Here is a 23,866-nt window from a genome sequence, read left to right as displayed (position 1 = left end):
CTATTTGAAATAATTTCTAAGCTATATAGTTTTATATTTGATTCATGAGTCCTTTATAAATGCTACTTAATTTCTAAATATTTGCATATTTATAAGTATATTATTTTTATTGATTAATAATTTAATAGAAGTTTGGTCAAAGAAAATACTCTATTACTTCAATCCACTGAAATTTATTGAGAGTTGTTTATGTACTGGCATATGTTCTATTTTGGTAAATATTCCATGTACAATTGAAAAAAATATTTATTATGCCATTATTAAATATAGTAGCCAATAAATATAAATAAACATAAATTAAGCCTGTTTATTGATGATTTTGTTTAAATCTCCTATATTCCAACTTAATTTTTCGGTCTATTTTAGTCAATTACTAAGAGAACTATTAAATTTTCCAAAATATGTGTTTATAGAAGACTGCCCTTTCAAAAAGGAAAATTTAAACTTAGTATTTAAAGTCATGACTCTCAGAGCCCTCAAAATTAAGTGAATTTATTTCTTTTTTCCTTTTAAAGTAATATCAGAAAATAAATACTTTCCATTTACATGATTGGCTTCAAATATATTCTTAATATTCATTAATAAGTTTGTTCAAGTAACATTGGCATCTGACTCTATCATATTATTCAACGTACTTTACCTGATAATATAATCTGAAGAATAAAGTGATAGTGTATTTTTAAGGATTCCTTAATTATGTTAATGTTAACATATTTCAGATTAAAATGAATATATACACACACACATCATGTAAAATATGACATTTGGTACATTTCTCATATAATGGTAAATGAGTTAACATATAGTAATAATCATAATAAACAGGCAGAAAGTTATATTCTGAGATTCCTTTATGGCTCATAGTCTAAATGGTTATGATTTTGTGCCATTTTGAAATAATCAAAGGAATTCCCTGAAATAGTGATGGAGTGTCAACTCATTTCCAGTCAGTTTTATTAGGGTCTGTGTGGAAAGGACACCAATTCAAAATCCTACAATTTGTTTCTGACCTCATGGCTAGAGCAAAAATGGTGTTTTAGACACCTTTATAAATAACAGTGCCAGCAACTTAGACTCCATACTAATTTATCAATTGGTTAATTTACTGCCTACTAGTCTACTAAAAGCCTTGTAACGTGGCTTTACTGATAGATGACAGTTCAGGTAGTTCAATTCTGTGAAATCCAGATTTCCTAAGCAAAATTATCAGAATAGCTAATAATATTATAGTTAGCAAACCAATTATTTAAAAAATCTATATAAAGGGTCCGACATGTTCAGAAAGATAGGAAATTTCTTTATTTTCTTTCAACCTTTTGTGATTGCATGATTTCTTGCAAAACTATTTTGGTTCAGTTAAGGTTGTCTCTTCCTAGTCTCAATAGAAGAATAAAATGTCAACTTGGCACCTGGGTAGTGACAAACATGTTATAAAGCGTATCTGTATAAGTCATTTCCAAGCACCAATTTACATAGTAATTGTGTTAATGTCAGCATATTCAATTTTCAATGGCTGGTTTTAGTCACACTGTTTTTCTATTCTAATCTTGCCCATGTCAGTTACCTTTGATAAGGCAGTGATATCTAGTAATTTATTTTGCTTTTGACAGGTCTGAAAAATTAGTCTGGACTGCCAAGTATATGTGAGCATGTTTGAATAAGGGGGTCATTACTATTTATTTGTCCATGCAGTTATCCCTTTATTTGCTCACTTATTCTATAGAAACCTAATTTGTAAATTGACATTTTATTTAGTAATCTAATTAAAATGTTATGCATTATGATATTTTATGTCTTTACTAAAGGATGAAATAATTTGTTGTGTTCCTGCAGCCATGTGTCCATGAAGCCCGGCAGAAATATAGTGCATACGTAGGCTGTTGCTTTTTAAAAAAATTTGAAAAGATTTCTGCCATTATTTCTCAGAATATTTTTTCTACTATTAACTCTTCTCCTGTCCTTCAGAAATGCCCCTTATATACATGTTGGTTTGCTTGATGTTGTCCTGCATTTATCTGAGTCTGTGTTTATTTTCCTTCATTCTTATTATTCTCCATTGATATGGTTTGGCACTGTGTCCCCACCCAAATCTCATGTAGAATTATAATCTCCAATGTTGAAGGTGGGGCCTGGTGGGAGGTGACTGGATTACGGGGGTGGTTTTTAACGGTTTAGCACCATCCCCCTAGTGCTATCCCATAGAATTCTCATGAAATTTGGTTGTTTAAATGTGTGTAGCCCCTCCACCTTCACACTCTCTCTCCTGCTCTACCATGAAGAAATTGCCTGCTTCCCCTTCTGCCATGATTATGAGTTTCCTGAGGCTTCCCCAGCCATGCTTCCTGTACAGCCTGAAGAACCATGAGGCAATTAAAACTTTTTTCTTTATAAGTTACCCCGTCTCAGGCAGTTCCTTATAATAATGTGAGAACAAATTCATACATTCATATTCCATAATCTCTATTTGTCTTCAATGTTGGTGTTATAGGTGGTGAATCTGTATGGATCTGTAGCAACCTTAATTCTTACCTCCTCAGAAGAAAGAATTCGACTGAGGGGGCATAAGGTAGAGTGTAAAGTGAAAGACCAAGGCAAGTTTTAGAGCAGAAGCGAAAGTTCATTAAAAAGCTTTAGAGCAGGCATGAATAGAAGTGAACTAAGCATGGAAGAGGGCCAAGTGCATGACTTGAGTGATCAAGTGCATGGTTTGACCTTTTGACTTGGGGTTTCATATGTTGGCATGTTTCTAGGGTCTTGCATTACTTCTCCCCTGATTCTTCCCTTGGGTGGGCTGTCTGCATGCAGTGTGTTTACTGGAGTTGTACGAATGCTCACTTGAGGCGTTCTTCTCTTACCAATCGGAATGTTCCTAGAGGGTCATATACCAGTTAAACTCCACCATTTTGCCTCTTTGTGTGCATGCTTAAGCTCACTTGCCCGTCTTCTGAGATCTTATCAGGAAGCTGCTGATCACCAGTTTCAGATGTTTCTCTCTATTAGAAGACTGCCTTTCCCTGGTGCCAGCTGTGACCAATTATTATCTTAGCGAGACAGTTTAATAACTGCCTGACCATCACATGATAGTTGCCTGGCATTTCTGGTGGTGGGGGACCCTCTCCTGTCCTGCTCGTGTCTGCCTTACTACCTACTGTAACATTGATATTTCTTCCTTCTATCAGTTGCAGTCTTCTCTTAAGCCACTCAAAAGAACTTTTTATTTTAGCTACTGCAGCTTTCAACTCTAGAAGTTTTATTTAGTCTTTTTTGTTGTTTTCTAATTTCTCTTTATTGATGTCCTCTATTTAATGAAACATTATCATAATACCTTTCTTTGTTTCTTTTATTATGTTTCCTTTAGTTCAGTAGATGTATTGATGATGGCTAGTTTAAAGTCTTTTTCTGTTATATTTAATCTCTGATTTCTCTCACAGACCATTTTACCTGCCTTTTTATTATTCTGGGGGATCACACTTTACTGTTTCTTTGCATGGCTTATATGTTTTTGTTGGAAACAGGATGTTTCAGATGATATATTTTAGCAACTCTAAGTACTGATTATTCTGCCTCCCACTTGGACTTGTTATTGTTACTTGCTTGTTAATTTTTTTAGTAACTGGCCTGATTAGAGTAGTCCCCAACCCCCAAACCCCACACATCCATGGGGGATATGTTCCACAACCCCTAGTAGATGCCTAAAACTGCAGATAGTACCTAACTCTATATTTATTATTATTTTCCAGTACATACACACCTATGATAAAGTTTAATTTATAAATCTGGCAGAGTAAGAGATTAACAACAATAATAAAATCAAACAATTATAACAATATACTGTAACAAAAATTATGTTAATATGGTCTCACTCTCTCTCCAAATATTTTATTGTACTGTACTCACTTATTTTTTGACTATGATTGACCACAGGTAAATAAAGCCTCAAAAAGTGAAATCACAGATAAAAGAAAGCCACTGTATTTTGTTTGAAGTCTGTTTCTTTTCATCACATGGTTAAGTCTCCAGCATTGCTCCTCAGGGGGCTGTGGCTTTGGGTTGCCCACATTCAGCCTGAGATGACAGTGGTATTCGTAGGGGTTTCTTCCTCTCTTTCCTGACCATATCCTGCTGTTAAACACCACTAATTGCTGGTTGATTGCTTTCTTGTTTTTAACAATGCCCTGGGATATAAATTGTTCTACACACTAATCTGTTCAAATTGTGGCTCATTTGAAGGGTTAGTTTTTGAAGTCTCTCTGTGATATTTGTTCTGACACCAGGAGGGATCCTCCCAAGTTTCTCATTCTTTATTTCTCTCCTGCAAAATGGCTGGCCTACAGTGTAGGCTGTATCTTCCTAAATATACAAACCACCACCATACAATTACTTTTCACCACAATCTCTTTTTCAGAGTGACCTTAGGTTTGAACTTCTCTATGCAATGTTGCAAGGAAGTCAGTTTCTTTGGGAAGATATTTGGTGCTATATGTTTTGTGCCTTGCTTCTCTCTCAGGCAAAATCTCTGAAGCAAAGCTCTGGAGATAAGGGTGGGGACAAGGCCAACATGCCTGGAAAGGCACCCTGCTCTAAAAGCTGAGCACTCAGGGAGAGGGGACCAGTAGCTTGAGAACCTCTCTGCTTGCATCACTCATGTGAAATCACCACATCACAAACTAGGCAAAGTACAATAAGGGCCTGAAGTATTCTCAGCATGCTATACCCCACATAGAGCCTCTGTTTCGTGTGTGGTGGCTAAGAGGAAGAAGAGATGGCCCACCTCTGTACTATGATTACCCAAGACTTTCTCATAGTAACAGGAAACAAGGAGCAGGATGAGAGATACTGAAGTCCTGCTCTTCCTAGGTAAATGGCTCTTGGATTCAGAGCGAGGCGAATAGAAAGCCCTGTGTTCTTGGTTGCATCTGTATGAAGTAGTGTCTCTGACTTGCTGAGTTGGGAGGGAAGGATAGAGTGATCTTCTTTCAGATACCACAAATTCCTTTCTTACCAAATTTTCATAAATTGTCTTGAATAGATGTTTCTTCCCTTTCTATTTGCCTTTAGGACCATTTCCAGAGACTTAGATATTTTTAAAGAAATAATTTTCACCAACTTCACCAGGGAGCAAGTCAGGGGAGTACCTTATGCTGACATCCAACCTTTGGATGACTTATTTATAAACTCATCTAAGTGCCTGTCCCTCATATGCTTAATAAATAATTGTCAGATAACTAAAAATGTGCTTCAGGTAAGAGCACATTTGTTATTGAAAAATACTTATCAGGATTTCTAATCTTGATAAAGTACATTTTAAGATAATGATTTAAAATTTATAGAGACAATTTTTCTTTTATAAAATCAAGTACAATTATCTGTGAATACTTGAGAATGAAATTAATAGTTTTTAAGTGCACATTTAAAATATTCAAATCAAGAATCTTTATAAATGACATAAATTTATTAAAATTTTAAATTATTTCCTCTGTAGTATGGTAACATGAACATTGATGGTTCAACCAATTCTGTTTAATGATTAAGTTCAAGAGAATATGTGATATATCTACTTTAATTTTTTAACTTGAATGAGCATTAGATTTACAGATTATCCTTTGGCTGCAATCACATTTATTAATGCCACTGTTTGGCATCACAATCTAAGTGCTAGTGATTACTTTAACAATAGTTTAAGATTACATGGCTTGCTGATTTGGAAAGGAAGCTCCAGCATTCTCTTTAAAATGGCAGAATTTTCTTACAGACTCATTCTTTATTGTATACAACCTAAAATCTTAAATCACTGTCTGTCATTTCAGTAAACTTCTGTGGGTAGGAGTAAAATGAGGAAGGGGAAAATTTAGAGATACAGTTGCCAGATAAACCTTACAGAGCAACGTATATGATTACATCAAATTTTCAGATTTTTTTCTTTAAAGGTTAAAATTATGAATCTATTTCTCAAACCTATGCTTTTAGTTTTATTTATTTGATCCTTATCATAAGATTACAAAGGCTGTTCTTTGATATTCAACACATGATTTTGAAGCAGCTATAGTTTATTTTTAGATTTCTTTTTTCATGTGCACTATTTTCCCATTGTTATCCTTTTAGACTCCAGTTCCCTTATCCTTGTCCTCATTCAGCCTTTCTTTTTTTGCTGTTTTTTGTTGTTATTGGTTTTTTTTTTGGGGGGGGGGGAAGGAGTTTCGCTCTTGTTGCCCAGGCCAGAGTGCAATGGTGCGATCTTGGCTCACTGCAACCTCCGCCTCCTGAGTTCATGTGATTCTCCTGCCTCAGCCTCCAGAGCAGCTGGGATTATAGGCGCCTGCCACCACACCCAGCTAATTTTTTCTATTTTTAGTAGAGACAGGGTTTCACCATGTTGGCCAGGCTGGTCTCAAACCCCTGACCTCGTGATCCACCCGCCTCAGCCTCCCAAAGTGCTGGGATTACAGGTGTGAGCCATGGTGCCCAGCCTCATTCAGCCTTTCAAAGACCCAGCCTCATGGTCTGTCAGTCACTCCAAAAGGTTAATGTCTGACAAGTCTTAAACTGTTATCTCTCCAAGGAAGATTTTTGTTTCACTAGGGACACACCTCTTAGTTACAGTGATAAACATCTGTCTTTTTCAGGCTTTAGTCAAGAATAAGAGGTATATCTAAATTTTTTGTTGTTGTTATTTCATTATGACTTTCTGTAATGACCCTTAGAACTTATGTACTAATGTCTGTATTACTGTGCCTACAATTGGTTTTCAAAAAATATTGAAAGGTACTCACTTAAATAACAGTTTTGAAAGATGGCTTTTACCTGATTCTAGCTATTCCTTCTTTCAATCTCCTCCTTATCATTTAATTGCTTTATTTTTTAAGTAATATTTAGATGTACCCTAGGCTAGAACAGCATTTGATTTAAAGGATACATTTCCCATCTCTGTCTCTGCGGCAACATTCACACCTAATTGGAGTGCATGAACAGTCATTTTAGTATATTTTGCTTCTGAATTCACTTGTAAACTTGTTGAATGAAGGTACTTAATCAAGTTCACAAGGATATCATAATAAAAATGGAAAAGGCAATCAACTAGTGCTATTCACTTTTTATGTGGCTTTTTAAATTGAGAAATATAAAAAATTATCCTTGTACATTTTTGGATGGTTAAACTCAAATATGTTTGCCAATGAGGTCTAGGATTACATAGACAAAAGTCAAAACGGATCACATTTTTCTACTATGCCTAAAAAAAATAAAAACTATTTATAGTATATTTACTAAATCTTATCTGAAAGAAATTGAATACATAATTATTCTTTCTAATAAAAAGTCTAATTATGTATTTACAATTAAAATTGTGAAATCAGAATACACCAGGTCTCCTTATATTTTACATCTCCATGATATAACTGGAAAATAAAAAAGGGAATCAGAAAGATCATTATCAGAAGACAAAGAAATAACTGAATAGATCATGCTATCGCTGATTTGCTAAACCTTGTCCCAATTTTAATAATCTTCGTACATGATGAGGAAGCTGAAGAAACTTGCATCCCCGCTTACGGAAATGGGCACATAAACATTCAAAAACACAATTTGACTTGTTCAGCCTTACAATGCAAGTCATGCAAGGCAATATGTTTAGAATCATTATTCAATATACTTCCAGGGAGGCAGTAGTATTTAGAATATAAGGCACTGAAAAATCAAGAGTTTGCTCAAAAGTCTGTATATATTGAGAAATAGCATATAGTGCTTACTTTGTAAGTACTTCATGTAAGTACTGTGTAAGTATATACTACTTATCACAGGAGGAGACTTCTTTTCTCTACAGATGTTCCCATGTGGCAGGACATTCATTAGACAAACACGCCTGGCCTTTCTCCACCTTTTCAGAGTTTCTTTCCCAGAGAAAGAGATTCCTGGGTTTGGGTTACAAAGCTTACTGTAGTTGGCCAGCTCCTTCTTCGGTTTTTCTGCTTTGGAATCTGCTTGCCTGCAGAGATCAGTCATCTTATTCTGCCATCCATGGCTTAAGTCTGACAATTTTGCTTATGTTATCCAGCAGTGTCTGTGACTTGAAGACTGAATGTGCCTCATTCTGGACTTCAGTCTTGAGTATAATACTTGGCCTACATCTAAACCATGCTCACCAATAGAAATGCAACAATAATAAAGAGAATGTTTTCATAGCAAATCATTTCTGGGGCCATCTTTCAAATGGTTCTGAAACTACAGGAAACAGGGCTACATTAGTCTGGTATAACTGCAACCCTACTGAAAACAATCATATAATCCAAGAGGTTGTAAAGATTCTCTTAGACAGAAATAGTTTTAGCTTCATGGCTTTGACAATCAATGGAGTATTGAGTATTGAGACAACACTCTGTGATACCTCATACTCCATTTATTGTCAAAGTCAGGAAGCTAAAACTATTTCTACCTAAGTAATATTAGTGATATAAAAAAGAAATGATAAAAACTCACAATAAAAAGTGAGACTATATTAATTTTAAAATATCTCAGCTACTCAGCCACCTTAGAAGTCTATCTCAGGTAACACGTAGGTGCATAAATATTTATCTGTATAAACACATATACTTTTATAACAGCCAAAAAAAATGAAACTCATATCAAAGATGCATTTACCCAAAATTGCTGTGAAGCCTACCTCAACTCTCCTATTAGAATGCTTCTTCTATGTCTTTATCTCAATTATTCCTTTTTTCATAGATATGAATTTTTCTTACCCACATTAATTACACTAATTATGTCATGCTTACGGGGTATTTGTGATAACTTTTGATTAATTTTTCCATATCCAGGGAATAATACTTGCTTAAAAATTCAATTTTATCTTAGCAACAACATATTCATGCATAAATTTATCAGAGCTTCTTTTCTATATAGGCCATTCTTACATAGTTTTCTGCTTCCCTATTTTATATGTATATTTCAAATAGATGTCTTATGTCTCCCACCCTGAACTATAAGTTAAATAAGGTGTTCCATAGCATGCTAAGAATATATGTGACATCTCAGGTAGATGACTAAATACAAAGACATGGCAAAATCAATACACAAGTGGAGAAAAACTTAACGTGTGGCAAAATAAAACCAGGCCACCGAGATATCCATTGACTGGACATTTGTCATACAGAAGTGCTCATTGTAAAATTCTTATCAACATTGCATTAAATAAAATATAAAGATAAGATGTTCTACGGAGACATTCAGGCTGATCACAGGCACTACGGATACAGACATGACTTGGCACTAACAGAAGAAGGGAGTGAGTATTTAAAATACATCAAGTATATGCTCAAAAAATATATAAAAATCAACCAGGGCAAGGCACAGTGGTTCATGCCTATAATCCCAGCACTTTGGGAGGCCAAGCCAGGCAGATTGAGGTCAGGAGTTCGAGACCAGCCTGGCCAACATGGAGAAACTCTGTCTCTATTAAAAATACAAAATTAGCAGGGCGTGGTGGCGCATGCCTGTAATCCCAGCTACTTGGGAGGCTGAGGCAGGAGAATCACTTGAACCCGGGAGACGGAGGTTGCAGTGAGCCGAGATTGTGCCATTGCATTCCAGCCTGGGCAACAAGAGTGAAACTCCATCTCAAAAAAACAAAACAAAACAAAACAAAAAACAAAAAAACAACCCAAAGTGTAGGGCTAGGAGTATATAAAAAAAGATAAAAAATTTGACATACCAAAGCATAGATAGTGTAAGAAGCTGAAACAATTTCTAAGATAGAGATGTTAAGAGCATTTGAAAAAAACTATTTTAAAAATTAAAAACAAAAGTGAAAAGCTTGAAATTTATTTTTTGGATAAAAGTAAAACTGATCAAATTATTGCACACATGCCAATATACTGTCCTTCGTCTATGGCTCCTACTTAAGGAAATCTATTGCTGATTCTGAAATAATAAAGCCAAAAAAAGCAGTTTATTTTTATACTAGTGAAGAAATGAATCAGAAAATCTCTTTAAAAAATGCCTACGCAGGCCTGGCACGGTGGCTCACGCCTGTAATCCCAGCACTTTTGGAGGCTGAGGCAGGCAGATCACCTGAGTTCAGGAGTTTGAGACCAGCCTGGCCAACATGGTGAAACCCCATCTCTACTAAAAATACAAAAAATTTAGCCCAGCTTGGTGGCAGGTGCCTGTAATCTCAGCTACTTGGGAGGCCGAGGCAGGAGAATCACTTGAACTCAGGAGGCAGAGGTTGCAGTGAGCCAAGATCACGTCATTGCCCTCCAGCCTGGGCTACAGAGGGAGATTCCATCTCAAAAAAAAAAAAAATCTATGCATTAGGATTTCTGAAATACATTGTCTTAAATATTCTTCATAGTGTACTAGAATATGCACTACATATCAAAACATATAAAACCATGTTTTTTTTTAACTACATCTGAGAATATGAAAGAGTACAGAGCATTTAAATATACAGGGAGTGACCAATAGTTTATCACATGGCATAAGTCCGGCTAGTATGCTTTAGAATAAGATCAAGTTCAGTTAAATCTCAAGATAAGAGTCCCCATATCTTCCATTGCAAAATCCTAGAATAAAGAAAAATAAACTCTTCCCTCCTAGCACTCTGAGACTGTAGTTTCAATTGGCTTACTGAAAAGGAAAAGATTCTTAGAAGGGTTATGTTTTATTTTAAAAGTCATACAAAGTTTGCATTCTATTCTACAGATTGTGTCAATATAAAAAAGCTATGGTCCATCACTTTCAGCCTAGTTAAATAGATAATACTGAAATATGTCACAAGTTGATCTTATAATTTCAAAGATCACTTACACAGAGCTGCATACTCTTGTGGTTAAATGTACCTGCCCTGCCTTTGGTGAAGCACAGATGAAGTCAAAAGCATAGTACTTTAAACAGTGGGAACCTGTAAGACACTCTTTGGCTCTCCGTTTCCTGCGGGTGGAGCACTGGCAAAATCAGAGGTGACATCGGACTTCTCTTCCAGCATTGCTAAGAGTCAAATATTGACCTCACCAAGGTGAACCTTATTCCTGGTAGTATCATACTTAACACTTTCTTTTTATCCATTTCAAACCCTCTCAAGATTTTTGTTGCTGTTGTTGTTTTCGTTTTTTTTTTTTTTTCTTACTACATGGCCACTTGTCCTATTAAATATCCAGCCTTAGTAACTAAGTTGGAATATTATCACAGATTATATTTTGGCCATATTTATATTTTTCTTCTGTAACATTTATAATAATGCTTTCTTCATATTGTAAATTCAGTAACCCTAATAAAAATTTCAGAATTTTTTTTACATCTTTCCATTTTTTTTCCATTATTACATAAGATGTTTTCTTAAAAGATGGTGTTCACACTAAAAATAGTTTTTGAGACGAATGGGAATAACTGCCTTCTTTTGACTTCAGTGATTTTCTGCACCATTTCTAAACTTGTCATTATTTCCGCTTGAATACACATTAAGAAAGTGACATTAGAAGTGTTGGGGTGGGGGCCAGGTACGGTGGCTCAGCCTGTAATCCCAGCACTTTGGGAGGCTGAGGTGGGTGGATCACGAGGTCAGGAGATTGAGATCATCCTGGCTAACAGGTGAAATCCCGTCTCTATTAAAAACACAAAAAATTAGCCGGGTGTGTTGGCGGGCGCCTGTAGTCCCAGGTACTCGGGAGGCTGAGGCAGGAGAATGACGTGAACCCGGGAGGCGGAGCTTGCAGTGAGCCAAGATCAAGCCACTGCACTCCAGCCTGGGCAACAGTGGGAGACTCCGTCTAAAACAAAAAAGAAGTGTAGGGGTGGGGGGGAACTGGATAGATAAAAATTATTCTCTTAGCATATTTATTAGCCAACAATGCAACTTAATGCATCTTTGATGATGTGTAATTAAGTATTAAAATTTTTTGTAACTAGAAATGTTATTGGTCAGTGAGAATTACTGTAGATAATTTCAGGTAACCTGGGGATAATTGGGCTGGCTAAAAGGCCTGAGTCAATATATAAAGCACTCAATTTAGGAAAAAAATGATTGTTCTTCATATTAGTCCTCTGTTTAGCTATATTGGGAAATGCAACTTCATATAAAACATGAGGAGAAAAACAGTAATTATTTCATAATTTTAAATAAATTTCTAAAGATACAAAATGGCAACTAGAAAATAGTCCTTCAAACCATAATGTACTGATATTTTTTTCTAAAGGGTCAATTATCTTTGCATAAAGTTAAGGAGTTTTATTCGCTTTAAATTACTGGTTTAATTTAGTTTTCTAATTCTTATTTTAATTAGTTGCCCTGATTTTTTTTCCTTGATTTTCTCTCTCTCACACAAGGGTTTCCACAGGGAAGTTTTTGGGTTGTTGTGGGTGGAAGGAGAGCTATATTAGTACAGTTAGATAGATTTATCAGATACATGTGCCACCACTACATTCCAAATTCTTATCACATTCCATGTTCTCAGTATCCTTTGGTGGTGTTTATGCTAATAGGAAAACAATAACATATTAAAATGAAAAGTACAATAAGTGATGTTAGAGGTAGATGGGGGTGGATAGAGAAAAGATGGATTTGGGGTAAGTATATATAGTACTATCATTTCAACTATAATATGCAGTTACAGTTCAATACAAACTCAATGCACTGTTAATAGACAAGCCACAGGCAGTTCATAAAGTGACAAGAAATTGAACCAGCAATCATTACTTATCACTTTTGGATTATGGATGCATTCATTTAGGGTATTCTTTATGAAAATGCAACAACCATGGCACTAAATCTCTCTGGGGTGAGAATGAAGTTCATAGAAGACATGCACATGTAGACAGTTCTGGTAGCTCTAATAACCAGCAAAAAACATTTGCTTTGTAATTTACATGATCAAAAGTTAAAAGTATGGATATTGTCTTAAAATATTTCATGTTAATGAGTTAACACAGTCAACAAAAATGTGTATTGAATTTTTAGAGATTCAGTATTGTTTTGAAATTTTAATGGTTACTCCAACTTAGATCAAGTATATTTAAGATGATACAATATGAGTTTTTATCAAAATTATTAGGATAAAATATTTGGTTACATATCTCACAGTGATACACATTTAAAAAAACAATCAAAGAACAAAACAAACAAACCAAAAAAACCCACCCTGATCACTGATGTGCTGATACTCACTTAGCATGACGAATATCTGGCAGAGACCTCTCTAGAGCAATATTGTTGCTGACGAAAATATTAAAACCATTTTCCCTGTAAGCTGAGTCATCATGGTCCTCTTCAGTAAGGGGGTAAGGTTTCCCATGTTCACCTTTCCCTAGCAGGAGAAAACAAAATGAGATTATCATCTCTATAAAAGCCATTTTATCTTCTAGAACAGATACGAAGACTGGAATGTGTATCATCACCTATTGCTGTGCTCTGCAGAAGGAGCTAGTACTAAGATTTTATTATATTAATTGCCTTTAAGTAAATGAAATATACTCAATATAAAAAGCAAACTACACAGAAGTAGAAAGTGTAATCTCACATGGCAGAGAGAACCACTGCCTAGATTTTTAGTATATGTTTATTAATACTTGTATGCAGATTTTAATACACATACTGATTTGTAATTTGACTTTTTCCAGAATAATTGTATACTTTTTATTTACTTCCAATAGTTGATGTTATTTGATTGTATTCCAATTTACACCATTCCACTGAAAATATACTATTATTTCTAATTTTCCCATTACAAACAATGAACAACTTTGCTTTTCACAGTTATGCGTTTTTGAAGGGGAAGCATAAATTCCTAGAAATGGAATTACTGAGATAATCTTTAAAGTACGTATAACAGTTTTGACACATCCTGAGACACCTGTAAATTTTCAGCTTCATCAGTAAAATATATATTCCTCATATTTTAATTTGACATTTCTTGATTACTATGAATTAATAATTTCTTATATCTTTATCATTTGTATTTCCTTCATTGTGAAATAAATGATTGTTCAAGAAATTTTAAAAACAGTTTTTGTTTTTTACATACTATATTTATTATATTTTTGTTAATTACATATGTTGCAAATATTTTATTTTATTAAATCTAATTATTTTTTCCATCCAGATGATTTTTTTCTTTTATAATTTCTCATTTTATATTTTATATATTTACAAAAAGGCCTTCCCTAGTCCAATATCATTTTTAGTATCTATTTAAAAACTCAGAGTTTTACTAACATTCTGTTTTTATTTTATCTATTAAAATTTTTGAAACATCTAGAATATGTTTTGGTGTGAGAAGTGAGATAAATATAATTTTTATTTTTTCCAAAGCAAATGTTCAGGCAGTTATAGAAATACTATTTATTGAGGCTGGTCATAGTGGCTCAGGTCTATAATCCCGGCACTTCAGGAGGCCAAGGCAGGCTGATCACCTGAGGCCAGGAGTTTGAGACCAGCCTGGCCAACCTGGCGAAATGCCGTCTCTACTAAAAATACAAAAATTAGCCAGGTGTGGTGGCACACACCTGCAATCTCAGCTACTGGGGAGGCTGAGGAATGAAAATCGCTTCAACCCAGAAGGCAGAGGTTGCAGTAAGCCAAGATTGGGCTACTGCATTCCAGCATGGGTAACAGAACAAGACCCTGTCATATTAAAAAAAAAAAAAAAATTATTGAGTAATTTGCTTTTTTCTTCCCTGCTTTAAAAGGCTACGTACAAACTTTGTACACTCGCTCATGCATATTTAAACATTATCATGGCATTTCACGGTTATGCCAATGCTTGCATTGGAAACATCATTAGTAACCCCTTTTAATATATGCAAAGCCATTTCTTACTGTATTCTTTTTCCAACTAATAACATGTTTATTTTTCTGTGTGAACGGTTTAATAAACTGGCCTTTCTGGATTTTGTTTTTTAGATTACATTAGATTTTCTGGTTCATCCTTATATAATTGATATTTTTATATATATCAGCTATTTCTCAAGTGTTCTGCCTTTGGACCTCAGTGGCGTTTTATATAATTTTCATTCTTTTAGTCCTATGCAATTTTTGGTAAATTTTTGTAGATGTGTTTTATCTTCATTGTATTGTTTGTAGTATCCTTTCTTTCATTACATTTTTCTAAATAGCACACACTAAAGTTATTTATTTTTATACTTCTTATTCAGTCACCAAACTGAACTATTTTTTAAATAATTTTTAAAAACTAGTGTTTTACAGATACACAACGTTTATTTCAAATAATAATATTTTTGCCTCCTCTTTCTTCATAACTCATGATTTCTTATCTAATTATATAGTTAACAATAAATAATTATTAACAGGCATTTACTCTGGTATTGACTTTAATACAATTGCTGTTAAGTATTACAGATTTAAGCTGAGTAATTAATATGTATTTCTGTGTGTATGTGTTTAAGTGTCTAATAATATGTATTTATAACTCATCATTTAAGAAAGAATATTTCTAGTACCCTTTAAAACAAGGTCTTTATTCATTAATATGATTTTAAAAAACACTTTTTAAAAATCTTTAGAGATTTTTATATTTTTCACTTTAGTAACCTTGATTTACAAACATGTTATTCATTTTGTTTTACTAGAATTCAAGGTTTTGTTAGAAAATTTGGTTTCCATATCAGTGATTCCTCAAAAAAAAAGCATCTTTCTTTTCTTAGTTTCTTACTACTACTGCCCTTAAATTCAATAGCCCTGACAGCCAAGATCAAACGGCTGGGGATTGATTCGAAATTATATTCTCAAAAAACAGACTGAAAACCTCTCCAATCAAAGGAAAATAAACAAAAATATTTAAATGACATTTGGCCTCAAAAAACCAAAACCAAAAACAAAAAACAAAACTTCATCTTCTTTGCTTCCCTGTTTGATTTCTTAGGAGAAAATGTCATTTATTACTTTTCAACATAAATGGAAAATAAATCAGTGAGAAATTTCATGTATATAGCAGCTAGTTATTGAGCATCCATGATATACAAAGTATTGTGTTAAATTACTTCATATAAATTTTTAACCCAACACAGTTATGCCTTGAAATAAACATTGTGCTACCTAAGTTACATGTAAGTAAATAAAAGAGAGACTAATGATCACTAGCACTTCCATAGTTAGAAATTAGCCATATAACGTGGGGAAATGTTTAAACGATATAAATCTTTCTTCCATTAATGACAAAATTTGCTGTAAGGTCTCTTCGACTTATGTAGTCTCTGGTTTTAACTAGATCGATGTCATTCCATAAATCCTATTTAAGAAGAAAATTTTATGCCAGGTGCAAGTCAATAAATGTGATACACCACATACACAGAATTAAAAACAAAAATCATATGATTATCTCAATAGATGCAGAAAAAGCATCTGACAAAATCCAGCGTCCCTTTATGATGAAAACCCTCAGTAAAATTGGCATAGAAGGGACATACCTCAAGGTAATAAAAGCCATTTATGACAAACCCACAGGCAACATTATATTGAATGGGGCAGGAGGGAGTTCACAGCATTCACCTGAGAACTGGAACAAAACAAGGATGCCCACTTTCACCACTTCTTTTCAACATAGTCCTGGAAGTCCTAGCCAGGGCAATCAGACTAGAGAAAGAAATAACGGGCATCCAAAGTGGTAAAAAGGAAGTCAAACTGTCATGGTTCACCAATGATATAATCATGTACCGTGAAAACCCTAAAGACTCATCCAAAAAGCTCCTAGTTTATTAGTTTACTGAATTCATTTACCAGTAAAAATGAATTTTTACTGGTAAATGAATTCAGTAAAGTTTCAGTATACAAAATGGATGAATACAAATCAGTAACACTGCTATGTATCAACGGTGACTAAGCTGAGAATCAAATCAACAACTTAACCACTGTTACAAGAGCCGTAAAAAAAAAAAAAAAAAAAAAAATTAAAACACATCCCATGCTCATGGATGGGTAGAATCAATATTGTGAAAATGACAATACTATCAAAAGCAATCTATACATTTAATGCAATTCCAATCAAAATGCTATCATAATTCTTCACAGAACTAGAAAAAGCAATCCTAAAATTCATATGGAACTAAAAAAGATCCCACATAACCAAAGCAAGACTAAGAAAAAAGAACAAATCTGGAGGCATCACATTACCTGACTTCAAATTATACTACAAGGCTATAGTTATCAAAACAGCATGGTATTGGTATAAAAACAGGCATGTACACCACTGGAACAGATTAGGGAGCCCAGAAATAAAGGCAAATACTTATAGCCAACTGATTTCTGACAAAGCAAACAAAAACACAAAGTGGAGAAAGGACATCGTATTCAACAAAGCGTGCTGGAATAATTGGCAAGCCACATACAGAAGATCAAAACTGGATCCTCATCTCTCAATTTATACAAAAATCAACTCAAGATGGATCAAAAACTTAAATCTTAGACCTAAAATCATAAAAATTCTAGAAGATAAAATCAGAAAAACCCTTCTAGACGTTGGCTTAGGCAAAGACATCATGACCAAGAACCCCAAAGCAAATGCAAGAAAAACAAAGATAAATATATGGGACTTAATTAAACTCAAAAGTTTCTGTGCAGCGAAAGATATAATCAGCAGACTAAACAAACAACCAACAGAGTGGGAAAACATCTTCACAAACTATGTGTCTGACAAAGGACTAACATCCAGTATCAAACATATGAAAAAGTGCTCAACATCACTAATTATGAAGGAAATCCAAATTAAAACCATAATGTGATACCATCTTACTCCTGTGAGAAAGGCCACAATTTAAAAATCAAAAAATAGTGGATGTTGGTGTGGATGTGATTAAAGAGGAACACTTTTGCACTGCTGGTGGCAATGTAAACTAGTACAATCACTATGGAAAACAGTACGGAAATTTTTTAAAGAACTAAAAGTAGAACTACCATTTGATTCACAAGCCTGCTACTGGGTATCTACTCAGAAGGAAAGAAGTCATCGTAAGAAAAAGACACTTTATGCATGTTTATAACAGCACAATTCGCAATTGCAAAAATATGGAACCAGCCTAAATGCTCATTAACCAATGAGTGTATAAAGAAAATGTGGCATATACATACCATGGAATACTACTCAGCCAAAAAAAGGAATGAAACAATGGCATTTGTAGCAACCTGGATGGAGCTGTAGACCATCATTTTAAGTGAAGTAACTCAGGAATGGAAAACCAAACATCATATGTTCTCACTTGTAAGTGGGAGCTATGATATGAGGATACAAAGGCATAAGAATAATATTATGGACTCTGGGCACTCAGGGGTAAAGCTACCAGAGTAAAGGGTAAAAGACTACACACTGGGTTCAGTGGACACTGCTTAGGTGATGGGTACACCCAAATCTCAGAAGTCACCACTAAAAAATTTATCCATGTAAACACCACCTGTTTTCCCAAAACTATGGAAATAATAAAAAAAGAAAATTGTACTGTAAAGTAGCCTTTCTTTTCTTCAACATATTTTTATTTTCATTCATTCATTCATTCATTTATTTATTTAATTTATTCATCTGAGATGGAATCTCGCTCTGTCACCCAGGCTGGAGTGCAGTGGCGCAATCTCGGCTTACTGCCAGCTCCACCTCCCAAGTTCAAGCAATTCTCCTGCCTCAGCCTCCCGAGTAGCTGGGATTACAGGCACCTGCCACCATGCCTAGCTAATTTTTGTATTTTTAGTAGAGACAAGGTTTCACCATGTGAGTCAGGTTGGTCTCGAACTTCTGGCCTCAGGCTACTTTCTCAGCTTGGCCTCTCAAAGTGCTGAGATTATAGGCATGAGCCACCGTGCCCGGCCAACATATTTTTATTTTCAAATTCATATGCCCTAAGTAAAATGTATACATCCACCCGAAGCTTCTTTTAAAAAATGTTTGTACAGATATTTTTAGTGCTGAGCCTTTAGATTCAGTCACTTCTAAGACTACAAAATAAAAATTTAAAGCTACACATTCATTAGAACATCTGTCAAAGGGAAATTTATTTTATTTGTACATCAATTTGGTGTTCAGGGTGATGAATCTCATGAGATAAAGCTTTTTAAATGAATGAATGATTCCCTAAAGGTATAAAACAAAACTTGTGAGTCACCAATTACGGCATACTAGACATTCCTTCTTTGCAGTTGTGAGAATAGGATTTAAAATGGTATGTTTTTATACACAAAGCCAGCAGTTTTTACTGCAAATTCCATCAACTCATCTTAAGTTCTAACAGGTAGAGCCTCATGGTCTATATTGTCTCATACAGTTTTACATTGCTTTTGCAAACAACAAAACAAAATAAAGCAGAAGACTCTAAACAAAAAAAAAAATAGTATGTTTGAATATTTATGATAATATTCAGAGGTTTTAACAGTAGTTATTTCTCTATTGCTACACCTATTTCAACACTAAAATTTATAATATAATTTACTATTATCAAATGTAAAATCAATAGAGCATCTTTCTTTAAATATGAGAATTAGTGTACCATTCGCTATGTTAAAATTAGTATGAAAGGTATGTGAGATGTTTTAAATAATCAAAATATACAAATTAAATATTATATTTAAATGTGTAAGTATTAAGCAGAAAAATTGCTGTCTTACAAATATGTCCTTGATACTATGTATACTTAAGGCAGATAGTAGATACTTAACATGAAATTTATGTTAATTTTCTCATTGTCTACCTGGCATTTTTCCCCCCAGCTAAATGACATTTTATTTAGCATGGCAGTCTTGTACACTGGCATGCCTACCAATTTTTGATATGTTTATTGATTGTCTACTACATGCACCACTGGGTAGGGAAATTGAAAATATGGATAGTATAACCCCAGGCCTGAAAGAGCTAGAAATATTCTATAATTGAAAAGATATAGGGAAAACTTATAAACCAGCAATTGTGATATGGTAACGTATTTGTGGAATTGAATGAACTAAACAATAAGACCTAGAAGAGTTTCAAAATTATGGCAAACTAATGAACTTTGTATAAACTAGAAACTGCAACTAGAAAAAGTGAGATTTCAGCTCAAATTGGAAGAAGAGTAGAGAATTAAAATAGTTTTTGTGTTAAATATGGGGCTAGGGAGAATTTACATAAGAAGAAATGGGGGTGAATGAATTTGTACAGACAGGACTTTTGAAAATCCTGTTTGGAATATAATAAATCTATCTAAATAGAGATCTCATAAGATGGAATAGTGAGAGATAAAGTAGGTTTATGTGTCAGGGGGAAAAAAAACCCTGCTAGTGATACTTTAAAGTATTTTAAGTATTTCTTACAAGTAACTAGAATACAAGAAAAACATAAATCAGTGTTTTTACACTTTTTCTGAGGAATATTGAGCAATAAGCAGTTGAAACACTCAAGAATTTTTATAGTCAGACCTCTGCTCAAATATGATTTTTTGGAGAGAGTTTTCATAATTAACACAAACCAGCATACTCAGGACATTAGGACCTATTTCCCAAATTTGCTTTTTTTTTCCCATGTACTACTTACTATTCTACATTTATGTTTTCACCTGTTAACCAACTAATATTCCCATTGGGATGTATGCTCCGCAGAAGCAGGAACTTTTTGATCTTCATCGTAATGTCTCCAGCAGCAATAAGAGTGACTGCCACATAACAGGTACGCCACACATATTTTATGAGTGCCATATGAATATGAGGTGCTAAGAATTTGGGCTTATTACTCAGGGGAAATGAAGAAAGATAGTCATGTATTTATTCAAAAGCACATATTAAGCACCTACTCTGTGACAAGGTCTGGGGGTGAAATATGAACACCACAGTTATTAACTTTGATATCAAGTTTGAGAAAAAAAACCCAGAATATTGTGATTTAAAACATATTTTAATAATCTAGGAGCATTGAGAGCTGGGAATGTGCCTTTTTACGTCTTTGGGTGAGAAATCATTAGCATAGTGATTTGTTCCCCTGTGAAATGAATGGAGAAATGAATCAATGCACTTTGTACTATGAGGCAGACAAAGGATTTATCACAATGAGATGGGACCCATAAACAGACAGTAACTACTGTTTCATTCTTGGGCAGGGGCAGGGGAGTGAGGGCGGTTTGGAAATGGGGAGATGTAAGTCAAAAGATATAAAACAGTATATATGTAAGATAAACAAGTTTAGAGCTCTAGTGTACATAAGGATTAAGGTAATAAAATGGTATTGTATTAGGGAGTTTTGTTAAACAAGTAGATTTTATCTGCTGTTGTCACACAAACAAAAGTAACTGAGATAATACATATGTTAATCTGCTTTACTATAGTAATAATTTTACAATCTATGTGTATTCCATAACATTATATTGTGAGCCTTAAATATACACAATACAATTTATTTTTTTAAAGGCAACAGGTAGGCAGGCAGAAAACAAGTGTCACAGACATGATACTAAGAGGTGAGTGCATATAGGGAGATTAGGAATCCCAACCAGGGTGTGATATGGCAAGAGTGTGGTTTTTATAAGGTGGAGTAGTAAGAGACATAACCAGAAAGGTAGTAAATTGTTGGGGTTACCTTATTCTGGAAGTAGTACATCTTAATTTGAGTGAAGTATAGTAAGTTAATAATCCATACTGACATCTCTAGGGTAATGCTGGGCGCTGTGGCTCACGTCTGTAATCCCAGCACTTTGGGAGGCTGAGACAGGTGGATCACAAGGTCAGGAGTTCAAGACCAGCCTGGCCAAGATGGTGAAACCCCATCTCTACTAAAACTACAAAAATTAGCTGAGCACAGTGGCAGGCGCCTGTAATTCCAGTTACTTGGGAGGCTGAGGCAGGAGAATCGCTTGAACCTGGGTGGCAGAGGTTGTAGTGAGCCAAAATTGCACCACTGCACTCCAGCCTGGGTGACAGAGTGAAACTCCATCTCAAAAAATAAATAAATAAATTTAAAAAAATTTAAAAAGTAGCACAAGAATATTTAATATAAAACCTAACAATGAAGAGAAATGAAGTAATAAAAATCCTGTCTATGTAACAAAAAAGCAGAAAAAGGATGAATCAAGGATTATATAACAAATGAGACATATAGAAAACAAACAGCCAAACTTAAATGAATAGATTCCTTCTTTAAAAAAAAAGTTACGAAGATTAACAAGAAGAAATTTAATATTAAAATAGTCCTATATCTATTTTTAAAAGTTGAAAACTCCAGGCCCAGGTGAACACTCTGGTGAATTATTCTGACATTAAAGTAAGAAATAGTAATATTCTTATACAAATTTTTTAGAAAACAGAGGAACTTATTTTTATTTTCTTGCCAGCATGGATCTGATATCAAAGCCAGGTAAGAGCATTGTGAGAAAGGAATGCCACAGATTTATGTCTCTCATGAGGATAGGTGGAGAAATCCTTAAAAAATATTAGCAAGGAGGGGTAGAATCAAGATGGTCTAATAGGAACAGCTCCAGTCTACAGCTCCCAGGGTGGGCGAAGCAGAAGACAAATGATTTCTGCATTTCCAATTGAGGTACTGGGTGCATCTCACTGGGGATTGTCGGACAGTGGGGGCAGGACAGCGGGTGCAGTGCACCGAGCCTGAGCCAAAGCAGGGCGAGGCATTGCCTCACCGGGGAAATGCAAGGGGTCAGGGAATTCCCTTTCCTGGCCAAGGAAAGGGATGACAGACGGCACCTGGAAAATTGGGTCACTACCACCCTAATACTGCACTTTTCCGACGGTCTTAGCAAACAGCACACCAGGAGATTATATCCCATGCCTGGCTCGGAGGGTCCTATGCCCACAGAGCCTCGCTCACTGCTAGCACAGCAGTCTGAGATCAGACTGCAAGGCAGCAGCAAGGCTGGGGGAGGGGCGCCCGCCATTGCCGAGGCTTGAGTAGGTAAACAAAGTGGCCGGGAATCTTGAACTACGTGGAGCCCACCGCAGCTCAAGGAGGCTGGGCTGCCTCAGTAGACTCCACTTCTGGGGGCAGGGCATAGCCAAACAAAAGGCAGCACAAACTTCTGCAGACTTAAATGTCCCTGTCTGACAGCTTTGAAGAGAGTAGTGGTTCTCCCAGCAATGCAGCTGGAGATCTGAGAACGGACAGACTGCCTCCTCAAGTGGGTCCCTGACCCCTGAGTAGCCTAACTGGGAGGCAACCCCAAGTAGGGGCAGACTGACACCTCAAATGGCCGGGTAGTCCTCTGAGACAAAACTTCCAGAGGAACGATCAGGCAGCAACATTTGCTGCACACCAATATCTGCTGTTCTGCAGCCTCCGCTGCTGATACCCAGGCAAACAGGGTCTAGAGTGGACCTCCGGCAAACTCCAACAGACCTGCAGCTGAGGGTCCTGACTGTCAGAAGGAAAACTAACAAACAGAAAGGACATCCACACCAAAACCCCATCTGTACATCAACATCATCAAAGACCAAAGGTAGATAAAACCACAGGGATGGGGAAAAAAAAGAGCAGAAAAACTGAAAATTCTAAAAATCAGAGCACCTCTCCTCCTCCAAAGGAATACAGCTCCTCACCAGCAACAGAACAAAGCTGGACAGACAATGACTTTGACTAGTTGAGAGAAGAAGCCTTCAGATGATCAAACTACTCCAAGCTAAAGGTGGAAGTTCGAACCCATGGCAAACAAGTTAAAAACCTTGAAAAAAGATTAGACGAATAACTAACTAGAATAACCAATGCAGAGAAGTCCTTAAAGGACCTGATGGAGCTGAAAACCATGGCACGAGAACTACGTGACGAATGCACAAGCCTCAGTAGCCGATTTGATCAACTGGAAGAAAGGGTATCAGTGATGGAAGACAAAATGAATGAAATGAAGCGAGAAGAGAAGTTTAGAGCAAAAAAGAATAAAAAGAAACGAACAAAGCCTCCAAGAAATATGGGAC

General features: G+C 35.3%; 1 protein-coding gene across 1 annotated transcript in view; it reads right to left on the bottom strand.

The window, feature by feature from the left end:
* Nucleotides 1-23,866, bottom strand: part of GALNTL6 (polypeptide N-acetylgalactosaminyltransferase like 6) — a 1,281,746-nt gene that overhangs the window by 746,801 nt on the left and 511,079 nt on the right. The window contains exon 4 of the mRNA XM_032148915.2: nucleotides 13,154-13,292. Within this exon, the coding sequence (XP_032004806.1) occupies nucleotides 13,154-13,292 (139 nt within the window). The remainder of the gene's footprint in view (nucleotides 1-13,153; nucleotides 13,293-23,866) is intronic.

The sequence above is a fragment of the Hylobates moloch genome, unplaced genomic scaffold (assembly GCF_009828535.3).
Source record: "Hylobates moloch isolate HMO894 unplaced genomic scaffold, HMol_V3 SCAFFOLD_3, whole genome shotgun sequence".
Classification (NCBI taxonomy): domain Eukaryota; kingdom Metazoa; phylum Chordata; class Mammalia; order Primates; family Hylobatidae; genus Hylobates; species Hylobates moloch.
This window is presented reverse-complemented; position numbering and strand designations above follow the sequence as displayed.